Source organism: Tetrao urogallus (assembly GCF_951394365.1).
Source record: "Tetrao urogallus genome assembly, chromosome: 1".
Taxonomy (NCBI): domain Eukaryota; kingdom Metazoa; phylum Chordata; class Aves; order Galliformes; family Phasianidae; genus Tetrao; species Tetrao urogallus.
Window position 1 is genome coordinate 73,617,399 of NC_136813.1, and position 12,820 is coordinate 73,630,218.

General features: G+C 39.9%; 1 protein-coding gene across 1 annotated transcript in view; it reads right to left on the bottom strand.

Annotated features, from left to right (window-relative positions):
• The window catches only part of VEGFD (vascular endothelial growth factor D), a gene marked incomplete at both ends in the record, with an annotated part of 31,521 nt that extends 19,519 nt beyond the window's left edge, over positions 1-12,002 (bottom strand). Inside the window, one exon of the mRNA XM_079535625.1 lies at positions 11,913-12,002. Within this exon, the coding sequence (XP_079391751.1) occupies positions 11,913-12,002 (90 nt within the window). The remainder of the gene's footprint in view (positions 1-11,912) is intronic.
• Positions 12,003-12,820: the final 818 nt, after the last annotated feature.

Genomic DNA, 12,820 nt, shown 5'->3' on the forward strand with positions numbered 1-12,820 from the left:
TGGCACAAATCAGCAGCTTGCTTTTCTCCACTTTTGGCAAGATCTTAGGTTTCTTGCCTAAGAAAATGCACCCTACTCTTTTTAAACTGATGTCTGAGTGAGCCAGCAGAATACAAGCAATACATTTTCACATGTTCCACCCTTTCCAGCATGTCACAGATAACCTTTGCATTAATGATATGTTTGGCCCATTCAAGATTTCCTGGAGGTATTTTGTACTAAGAAAAAAAGATGTGTGGAATGCAATAGTAAAAGAAAGGCCCACTAAGATCCTAAATTTCTTGAGGACCTATACCCAAACACATGCTTAGGACCCAAAATTCATTATTTTCAAGTCCAGTATCTGTCAATATTTTTATTTAAGGAAACAGATGAATGGTAAATAATATCTTGTATGTGTGAACAGACGTAAATAAAGATTATCAAAATCCATGAATAAACCCAAGGACAACCCATTTGCTTACACGATATCAAAACTACTTTCTTTAAACCCCCATCTCAGCACTTCTCATCCACAGTGGAACATAAACCTCTGCTCAAAGTTATACTTGCGTGCAACAGCTCCTCTGAAAAGGAATGTTTTTTTCTGATTTATGGTCTCAGATGCTGTTGTGTCAAGCACTGCACAAATAGCAATGGAAAGCTTCAACATTATCACTGCATCTGGAGCCAGGACAAATGATTGAGGAACCTCTCAATAACCTTGCACTGTTTTATGATCCACCTTCTCAGCAGTTAAACAATAAAAAGAAGGTAACAGCTTCGTTTTGCCAAGGAAAGCAGATTTTAGCTTCATAGCAAAGAGTCGTGGTTCTCTTAATGCTATTTTATTACAAACATGGCCAAACACTGTTAAGCTAAGTTTGAACTAAGTCTTTCAAAATTAGCCAGTTCGGTCAGGAGGTTTCATCACAAACTGAGGGCACTTGGACATTGACGAAGAGTACTGGCTCAAGTGAGAACATTTCAAAGTGTATGTGGGTGTGGTGTGCTTGATGCAGTAGTAGCAGCCACAGTCATGTCAAAAGAAGTCATGTAGAAGACAAACACAGAAGTATTTTTTGAGAACTAATGTTCCCCATTACAATGCTGCCTTTAGGCTATTCTCAGAACTAGACCCAATCAACTTTTTTTAAATACAAGGTTTATGATTCATCACCACGTAAAAATACAAAGAAACTTTGCTGTTATGCATGCTATACCATAAAATAACCTTTTTTTTTTTTTTTTTTTTTTTTTTTTTTTTTTTCCCTCTGGTGCATTCTACAAAGTGTTTTCACGACAGTGTATGATCCTATCAATATTACAGGCTCATCTTGCAGAGATATATTTCCTACTGCTCCTGGCCAACCCAGCCAATCTACTATAACTCAAAAAATATGACCTTACAGGTGTCATTCACCTGACTGAATACATGAACTTGTTATTTGAGGTTCTTACTATAGTGAAGTGAGAAAAATAAGTGCTTTGACTGAACATTCATTTCATTCTACAGTGTGTTCAAACTGCCTCTTTCTCTCCATTCTCTCTCTAGGAGTCAATCACTAGCTCTGCAGTCATATGATATGAAATCCCCTCTCTTACCCAAAGCACAGTTGCTGCTGAGGCACAGTGGTCACTTTTTCTTAAGGACATAAATATAAACAACCAGGACCTGAAACTACAACAAAACTTGAAAGACCTGGAAATGGCTTTAGACAAGGACTGACAGTTGCCTGGGTGGAGGAATGCACTTAATTCCCTACCTCAAAGCCATGGGGGTAATTCCTCAGTCATGCTGTAGCTCGTAGTATCATCTGTGATGTGGCCAGGGACTCTCTAGATTGCAAGAGGATTCTTGTGGAAAAGTTTTGATCTCTCTTTGCAAGAAAACAGGCCAGCTCCTGCCACTGTGGAGTCAACACATACGTGATGTTTGAAGGTACTGCACGGCCATTTGCTTGGTGAAGATGATAAGTTTCCATGGAATCTCTGCAGTAAGGGGAACTCCTTTTGGTGATTTGCATCATTAGTATTATTAGTATTACGGTTTCCAGGAGTAAGGGATCAGGTACAAAAAGAAAATAATTAGACAATCCCTAATCTGGCATATACAACCAAGCTAGAAGACAAGAGAAAACAGAAGATGGCATTCATCCAAAGGGAGTACCAAGAGAACACAGCTTAGAGTGATAGGCCTTGATTTTGAGATAGCAGGAATCCAACCAGCGTCAAGTTTTAACATAACATATTGCCTTTAATATGGCATCTCATGTCCTTTGGGTATGGAGAGTGGATAATAAAATTGTGAGAGTCTTCTGTACCTTGAAAGCATCAGACTTTCAGGAGTAACTTGCAATCTTATAAACAAGGAACTTCATCAGCTTTAAAATATATAGCAGGAGGACTCTACTGTGTCTGACACTAGCTTGCACTAATTTTATCATCTGTTTGATTTCATATCTGAGGAGAAAAAATATAAACTAAGTTTCTACCGCTCCACTAAAATCAGAATTTTGATTTGCTATCATGTATGAATTTTTGATCTATCTTGTCTCATCCTTGACTCAATTTCATTACAATTAAAATTGTAATGAAAGAGTACAGCTGTATCAGTTGAGTAGATCGCAAAAATATGCAATTGGCCTGAATATATTTTTTAAGATGCTGGAAATGGTCTCATATGTCTTTGCCCAAATATAAAATCAGTAGGGACTGAATTACTGTTGAGAAACCCTAGGACTGCATCAGATGTAGTTATATGATAGTCAAAGAAGTTGTTTTATTGAGAAAGTACCAGAGCAACATTTAATCTTCTCCATAGTCCTCTCAGAAAATTGAGGCTTCAATTTGTCCACTAATTCTTTCAGCTTTTCAGATGCATCCACTGCCATAGCATTTTGTCCATCAGAGAAGGACTCCATACAACAAATAAAATATAAATGCAACTGAGATGTATATTCTGGCTGCAAGAGGAGCAGTAAATTGTACTCTGGGTGGAAAGCCTGAAGGTCATCTCTCCACCCTCATCAGTCTCTGCTGGAACTCAATGTTTGCAGAGCAGGCACAGGAAACAAAGCTTTTGCTTTCTCCACCCAAAGCTTACGAGATACCTCTCTGCCATCTGCCTCTGGAGTTAAAAAGTATTTCCCTTGCTTTCTCTGAGAGAAGAGTGAATATGTTGATAGAGCCACTCGTCATGTGTGCCAATGCTGCTGAAATAGAAATGACACAGCGCCCCGTAAGAAGAGAAGCAGTAAATGGCCAGGGCACATAAAGGACTGACAGGTACATTAAATATGGTTTGGGGAGGAATGTGAGGTGACAAAATGAATAGTTTCATCTGATATTATATGAAGGTGTAGGGACTGATGGATGCATTCATGTGAGACGTTCATAGTTCATAGATATGACAATTGAGAGTCTCTTTTGATAAAACTTCGCCAGCTTATCATTTGACCAAGACCCAAAACTGGAGAAGAAGCAGCTTCTAGACTGCTCCATCTTTTCTGTTCAGCATGGTAATGCTCTCTCCAGACTCTTCTCTTCCAGGCTCCAGTCTTGTTCCCAGTGAAGGCAAGAAACTGAATTACTTGTTTTCTAAGATTATTAGTTCAGATACTGACAAATTTTAATTCAGTTGAAGATCATATGCTTGCACAAGTAAATCATATTAGATACCCAATGTGTTCAAGAGAATAGCTGTTTTATATTTTGAATAGTTTTTTTTTTTTTTTTCAACTAGAATAGATCTTTCGTGGTGCCACGGCAAACAAACCAGACTTCTTGCACTTTAGTAGCATGGTTACGTTATCAAAGTCCTCAGAGACGAGACATTTTGGTTGTTCTCTGAACATTTGGTTTGAATGAATCAAAATATCAAAGAGAAGAAGTGAAAACAGCAGAATGTTACATGATTTGGAAAGGAAAGCATGATTATTTCACTAACTTTTAACATGTCTAAAGTAATCAGAAACGGATACAATTTTATCAAAATATCTCCCACATTTAGCCAGATTTGTTTTTACACCAAAATGAGGTCTTTCGTCTTTTTTTTTTTTCCATCCAGTAAGTATTTTGAGAGTCAACTACAACTCTCATTAAATAAATCTCACTCCCCACAGACAGATCTTTTGCTCTCATGAGAAACTCTCACAGCAGCTAAAGTGTGCTTTTGAAGGAAACAGCATTCACCTGTGCCTCATTTTGTGGGCAATGATGGCAAACCGAATCGGATAGATGGAACAAAAGAATAGGTCTATGCGGTGAGGAGTTTCTTCATTTTCAAGCCTAGTCATTTATGCAGAGAATTTGCCTTTAGGCCCCTCCTGTGATAAACATGGGAAGTACATTTGTGTGGTCAATAAAAGGACAGATACAGATTGTCATAAAATGCCCATGGCAATAATTTGCTTGTATGTCCCAAATACTACTGACAGCTATGGGAATCCAACAGTATGTTTTCTCAAGCTCTCCTTCTGTATTTGGTTGCATCATCTCGCACAGCAGCAACGCGTTCAGGCAGACATGATGCTCAGCACAGAATGCAACTAGAGACAATATGCAGCACTTTCTTCATCCTACACAATGCTGTGTGCTAACAATCTGACAGAATACACATGTTAAAAATAGTATATTATATGCTTTTACAAAGAACATATCCAGAGCATAGTCACTTTCTTTTGATATTTGTCCAGTCTTTGGCAATCTCTGAGGTTTGGACAAAGATTTTGGAATGTCTCAGTAATGGAGAATTGAATAAAATCAGATGATTGTATGTTCTTTCAATATTTTAAAATATTTTTTAATGTGATGAAGGTTCTTTCAGTTACTGCTTCCATAGGTTCTGTTTTTGCCCCAAAACACTTGACAAATGTTTTGGAAGTGTAATTAGCCAATTGAACTGCCGGATTTCCAAATGTCACTTCTCAAAGCAGATGCACTGCCAATGCTGAGTGAACTTATGTTACCTCAATCACATGCACACATTTTCCTGGAACTGTAGTTTTTATTATGTAATATTTCCCTAGCAGTTCAGGAAAATATCCTGACATGGTTTCTGAGTCACATTGCCAATTGAAGTGAAAAGTTTTGCCTGATTGTATGGCATACTCTCTACATGCAACGTAACATACGATAGAATCATAGAATCATAGAATCATAGAATCATAGAATCATAGAATCATAGAATCATAGAATCATAGAATCATAGAATCATAGAATCATAGAATCATAGAATCATAGAATGGTTTGGGTTGGAAGGGACCTCTAAGATCATCTAGTTCCAATGCCCAGCAATAGGCAGGGACACCTCCCACTAGACCAGGCTGCTCACTAGACCAGGTTGGTACAGCAACATGATGCAGGTTGGTACAGAAACATGACGCAACTTCTTTGCAATTTAACACCATATCATATCATGTATGACATGATTCCTTCGCCCACTACATGGTGACTACTTTGTATTCAGCAACGATGAGTTCTCAAAACTAACACAGCATATTTTTGATCTAAAAACATGGATTTGACAAAAACCATCCTGACCCCCTAACAAGCAGAACAATCACTGCTGTCTAAATTCGTGTAGTGCCCTCACTGGATTGCCGCATCTCACGTGTTCACATAGTTACCCAGTTTTTCTAAGTGCCATTCTGAAAAAACAGTAAGGACCCTAAATGGTATTCTCCCACTGGCTGAATGGTCACATCATTTAGGTCATACTTGGGGAAGATAGAAAACAATACACAGATATCCTTTAGGCTGTTTTCTTAATTTGAGCAAAATCAAATACTGTACTCAGTTGTTCTGCTGGTCCTTGATACAGACGCCCACATGTACCTCTTGCACAAAAACATCAAAGAAAAGAACAAATTCTGCTTGGTCTTCCCATGAGCAAATGGAGTCTCTGCAGCTGTCATAGAGGCACAAAGAGTTTTGTTTCCATTCCCCTCAAGTCTCAATATGACTTATGAAGATTTGCAAAATGTACTGGGGAGGTAAGGAGCAGGCAGAAAGTTACACAAGAGACTGGCAAATAGTGGGAGGGATAAGGATTTCCTCCTTGCAGCAAAATATCTTGAGTCACTTTTTCCCACAGGCAATGTAGTAACTTTGGGACTACATCTCAAAGTGAAGCCCAGGAAACAGTAGTGGCCAGTTTTGTAATTGCACTTTCCCTGTGAGAAAGGTCTAAATGAAACACAGATCCCAATCATCTAATGATAATTATAAAAACTACTGTACAGTACTTTTAATGAATAGAAATAAATGAGTTATCACCTGCAACAACTGTATCTCTTTCTCCCAAGTAGACACACAGGAGAAAAAATACCTGCAAACCTTTCTCAAATCTGCAGTGTGGACAGCAATGATCAGAGCAAAACTTGCAGCCAGCACAGCAGAAGTCTCACAAGCTGAGTCTACACCACTTTTTTTTCATTTTCAGGCACACTGTTCCTCTCCTAGCTCTATTTGCCTCTTCTGAGTGCTGCATCAAAACCACCACATCAGTGGCTAAAAACAAACAAATCTCTCTGGGGGAGAAAGTGCAAGCAGGCTGCAACAACCCACCCTCAGACCAGTAACACTTGCCAAGCCTGAGCTGATTGCCTATTTTGGTTGCCTTGTGATCACAAATTAAGTCAAAGTTGCTCCACTGCCCTCTGAACCTGCCTCCCTCGGTACTACAGAGCTCCAGAAGAGATCCATACTGATGTCAAATTTTAATTAGCTCTGTCCTCATTTCAAAAAGCTGAACAGAGGAATGAATTTCTCATTCTCATCTGATCAATCTTAACAGCATGATGCACTTTTCAGCACCCTGCTATGTACTCAGGAATTACAATCCCAGCTGAGGTGGGCCAGACTGGAAGACCTGAGCTGAGAGTGATTTTCTTGCTATTTTTCCTGAATGTGAACAGCTTTTGATAAAGCAGCAGTGTTGTAGTAGTTTCCTTTCCAAGCTGATAAGAGCCAAGAACGGATGCTGTGTGGCATGGCAACACTGCAAGATTGTTCTCTTATCCCTCACTGTAGACTGAAAGCAGCAGATAGCTCAGAACAAAATGGAGTGCTTCACAACCTCCATGATAGCTTCCCACTCCTGACATAAAAGCACAGCCAAACTTTTCTGCAGGAGTGCTGCACGTACATTTCTACATGCTTTTGGTTCGTTGGACATCATACCAGAGATTGTAATCATAGAGAATCAAAAGCAGCAAAGACAAAACTGAGATAATAAAACAGTTCTGAAAACCACAATTTCATCATCTTTACCCCAAAGAGTCTAGTAACTTTGAAAGGAAGCTGGATGTAAGAAAGAAAAGTCTAGTTTGAGGAGAGAAATTGTTTCCAACAGCCTTCAGCACTTTTTCCCTAGTTATTAGGCAGTTCGCTGTACTTCCAAGAGCTGCCTTTCAGGAAAAGAATCTATGAAACAGAAAATCTGTTAGGTTATCTCTTTTCTAAAAAATCAGCAACATTTGCAAGCAGTTACCGGAGTGCTATGAAGATGTGACTATCTGAAAAACAGCATCAGTAACAATCAGATAGATGGAAGCTTACTTTCAGCTCTGCTAAGAGTTGCTCGGGTTTCTTTGCAGAGTTCTCTTCTGGTTGCAGAGAGAGACTGTAGCTGACTTGAGGAAGAGAGAAATGCAAAGAGCACTGTAACTGTTTCAGCCCATGGTGTGATGGCTCACCAGCAACTCCACGCCTACCCAAGGGCAAGGCATTTGTCACTTAGGTGCTGAGAATCATGGGTAAGTGCTCTTTCACTCCCACCTTCAGCAAAGCAGGCCAGAAGACAGCTGTGTTTGGCATCTGGTTTCTACTTCTGTCCTGCTGACAGTGTCAATATGAGGTTGTTGAATCTAATCTGCTGGAGCAAAAATGTCCACTCAAGCCTGTATCAATATGTTTTGAGACAACGGCATGGAGCAGAGTCAGGTGAGGGTCAAGTTGGGGGTCAGGGAAAGGTTTTTCACTGGAGGGTGGTGGGCATGGAGCAGGCTGCCCAGAGCTGTGGGCACGGCCCCGAGTGCTGGAGTTCAAGGGGCGTCTGGACAGCGCTCTCAGACGTTGGGTTTGATTGTGGGTGGTGCTGTGTGGAGCCAGGGGTTGGACTTGATGATCATCTCTGTGAGTCCCTCCCAGTTTGGGACATTCTATGATTCTATAAATATTTGGTGTAGAGGCTAAAAAAAGAGTTAAGCTGGGAAAAAGATAGGCATGTAGCAGAGAACTGCCACGTTCACCTCCAGGTCTCAGCTTATCTAATCCATAAGTCTTCTGATACTCTTCAGGCCTACTAATGATGGGATTCTCTCTAGTAAAATGAAAGAAAGTTTTTAATAGTGAGAAGACCTGCAAAAGAAAAAGGAAAGCTCTGAGTATGTTACAAGATGGACATTACTTTCTCTTGTCTTCCCCTCAGTACATAGAATTAAGGGCAGAACAGGTTAGGGAGCCTTGAGATTCAGACCCTCAGAGATCAGGACCTGGATCCTTATTAGAGAGGCAGTTTTAATGTGGGAAGACAGAAGCAGCTCTGACAGATGGCTGGCTTTTACTGGCAAAAGTCACTTCAGCTTTGATGAATATAGGACATACCTCTGTATCTAATTTTGAAATTCTGGAAAAACTAGCTTATGTCTGTCACCAATTTAGGACAGGAAAAATGATGAGGGAGTAGGGGGAGACAGTAAAGTTTGTGGTTCTCTAGCAGAGGTATTCGAAAATGTAAGAGACTGTCAGAGCAACACTTTGACAAGGAATTTTTTAAGCATTTCCTTACGAAGAACATTAATGCTCAGTCTTCAGAAAAACCATGTGGAAATCTAATTGTTCACTGAGGATTTAGTATGTCAGACTGGCACTCTGAATCCAATAACTGGAGTGTGAAATAGAGGGATTACTGCCAATCTTGACACAAGTTCAGTTGAGGAGGCGTGTCAGATACCTGCCCCAGACTGAGGTTGCCTACCGCTTCCCATCTTGAGATTGTTTCCAGTTGTTTATAACATTGCCAGATGTTCAATGTTCAGGATGAAACTTTTCATGCCAGATGTCTGCTTCTAAATGATTTTAACAACTTTTGATTCAGTGGAACATGTCCCTGCCCATGGCAGGGGGGTTGGAACTAGCTGTTCCTTATGGCCCTTTCCAACCCAAACCATTCTCTGATTCTATGACTATATGGTGTGTTGTCTTAGTCAAAATAGTTCGACTATGGTTGAGGATGAACCTCCTTCTTTATCCATGCAAAAGCCTTTTCTGTCAGTCTTATCTCTGTAAATGTCTAGCATTACCTTGTGGCTGACCACAATGTGAAGTTTGGACAGCTGAGGAACATTTGTTGGCACGGATATGCCTCCTGATATTTCTGCCACCCAAATGTAAGCACCCAAATGTAAGCAGCAGCTCACAGATGCTCAGCAGTGACTTTACAGGATTTAGTGGTTAAAATCTCTGCAGATGTGACTTGTGCTGACCTCACTGCAGCCTGGAGCTGAGCCTGAGCACATCTTTCCTCTCCTTCAAGCTCTTCCATTTAACATGGAAAAGGAGGGTGTCAGGGCTGAGTGTGGAAGGGAAAGAAGATGAACATTGGCAGAGGCATGTAAGACCTAGCCAAAGAGTGTGGGAGTGTTCGGGAAGACCTGAAGTAGTAACTGGAGTAAGGAGAAAGGTAAGCTTGTGAATGGTGAACAGACAGAGACAAAACTAAAGGCTTGGGAGGGAGGAGGGGACTGAAAACAGAGGGATTCAGTAGGACACTGAGATTACTGTTGAGAAATTGAGGCCACTCCTGAAAGTCAGAGAGAGGAACAGGGTATCCTATGCCAGGGTGGGTGAATGGGGAGGAAGACGATGCACAGGTAGTGCAGAAAGGATCATGGTGGGGGAACCTATTCAAAGCATGAGAGGCATAAAAACATGGGCTGGGGAGCCAGTGGTGCTGGGACAGGGACAGGACGAAAATGGGGACAGAAAGAACTGGGACTGGCAGGCAGGGAATTACTGGGCTGAGTGTGCAGATGGGAAATGAAAGAGAATCCAGCACACAGAAGAGGATGGGGTTAGGAAAAGTGAAGTGCAGCAGAGATGCATGAGCAACTTGTAAGGATTTTAACTTTCATAATATTACTTAGGATCATTGTGGAGGGGGTAAATACAGTATTTAAATACTTAGTCACTGGAACTCTGTCACATGATACCACACTGACACCAGCTGATGGTTCAGACCATCAACAGATTTAAAGCTTGAAGTGACCTGGGCTAAGTTCAGTTGCTGTAACAATGGGTAAAGGGAAGAGGCTGCCAGTCTGCAACCCTTCCTGTGTCCCATTAATTGTGCATTACCTACAGCCTGACCTCAGGGTTCCTATCCAGGCAGTATTGCTGTTGACCTGAAAGAACTTTTAGAAGATGTTATAAGTGACTATAACACATTATTTCTCACTTTACAAGTAAAATCTTAGGTGCAATTGGTAAGAATATGCATAATCCTCTGTACCACTAAACACTGTAACATGAAGGACTTTCTGCAGGGTATGTCCACATACGCACACACACAAAAGCCCACAACATAAATGCCAAAGCAGCCCATAAATCTAATACACAATGCAAAACATTAAAACAAAAATAATCAGTGGCTTAGCCCAAAATCCTTGTCTATACAGAACAAGCAATGTAAAAAAAAAAAACAAAACATCTTTTCTTTTTGGTAATCAGCAGCCAACATATGTAAAATACAGCTCTTTAGAGCGTGATCTATACCGTATCTTCTGATAGTCTTGGAAACTTAACAGTGACTTGTCAGGCAGTGAAACATACAGAAGAATGAAGGCAGTGTATATAAGAATGATTATAATGGTCTTACTGATTCCAAAGACTCGATTGTTAAGGTTGTAAATTAAAAGCTTGTGAATAGTGAGCAGGCAAAGGGGTGAGCCATTAGTCTCCCTGAAAGCACATCACTCACCACTGCTAAGTTCTTGTGCCGGCAACAGACGTCTGCAATTAAGCACACAACTGAGCCTTTCTTTTCAGAACCACAGGTCAATATGCAGTGCAGTTCACAGGCTGGTGTGTGGTCATCTCTTGCAAGCAGAAGGTTTTTTGAAGTGAAAACAGAATATTAGCTTGTTTTGCTTTGTCAGTAAAAAACAAATAATTTGTTCTGGACCACACACTGAATTAATCATTTTTGGACACACTACACACACAGAATCCTGTTCCAGTTTTTGTTCTTGTTTTTCTACACGATTGTCCTGGCTTTTCTCACATTGTCTCAGAAAATCAGATCTGAAAAATCCTACTACCAAGGTGAAACTTCAGCTTAAGTTTTCTTGCATGTATTATATTCCGAAGAAAGATTATTTCCCAGGCACTGTGTCCTACTATTACTAGTTGTAACTTATTGTAAAGTCTTGGACAACATCACTTACTATAAAACAAAAGAAGAACATTTCTGGCAAACAAGTGAGCAACTGGTGAACAAGTGTTTGTAGAGGAAGATTTTCAACACCCGGATACTTATTCCTGAAATTCTTAATAGCTGAAAGAAAAATAATTGCATTTGGAAAGTATTCTAAGTACTCTGATTTGCTTTTTGGTTTGTATTTTGTTTTTATCTTGCATGAGTGATAGAAGGAGTTCAATTAAAGAACAAAATATGTAACAGATAAGAATAACTAATACAAAGAGATGAAATACTAAGCAGTGAATATGTATTTAAATTCTTTATAGATTCTCTTATCTCTAATGTTATTAAACTTCTGTTTAATCACCAACAATCACCAGAACAAAACAAAATAAACACAAACAAGCCCCTCATCAAAACAGCTAGAAACCTACCACCCTGCCCATGAGGTTTGTGTAATTCTGGCAATGTGGATTATTAACATTAGCAATAAATAAAGATCGCCTACCTTTACAGATCCATTCTCATAGTCAGATCCTTGCAGCAATTGCAGAAATGAAATCATGAAAATATTCACAGTCACCCACGGTTTGTACATTCTGATGTTTAATTCCGCAGGTTACTACGCAGTTGTTGTCATACAGCTGGAGGCGTCTCTTTTGAAATGCATTTCACCACAACAGACAAGAAAAGCTTCCAAATTTCTGTTATAAATTCGCAAAGGATTCCAACGTGTGAGAGTAAATATCTTGCTCTTCACTCTTCTAAGCAATTATTTTGAACAATTCACCTAGAGACTGTAATTTCTTGGAGTAGATTTTAGATACATTCGAAAGAAAATCATGATAAGACTTTAAATAGATTGGTATCTGTATGCACGCAGCTACACTCTCACAAGTGATCAGGTACGGGTTCCAGTCAATGAAGTTACTATATCTTCCATCAGGGCACAAAGAGGTATTCAAAATCCATCTGTGGTCCAGAAGATTTAAGCAGTCTGCTCTGTTCTGTGCTCCGTGCTACAGCAGCCTCTTCAGATGGTAGCGTAATGGCCAGTGTTTTGAGCTAGAGAGCTGTAATCCAACTCTGTATTAAAACTTTTTTTCACAACCTTCGTGGAAGCTTGCAGAAGCATGTGTCTTAAATCTGATACAGACTTTGGCAGCAACACAGCCAAATTTTGGCTCTAATCCCATTTTGTCCCTACCAATAGCATAGCAGTTTTAAAACTAACTGATGCAATCTAGACTCTCATTATTTTAAAGAAGATTACCTGAAACATGAAACTTCAGCTCACGTTCTTACGCAGCACACATACTTTAAGTTACTTCTTGTAGAAAAGAGGGGGAAAAAACAGAAAAGAGAATGACTTTTTTCTTTTGTGTGTTCTTATGTGGGATAGCGTTTTCTGGATAG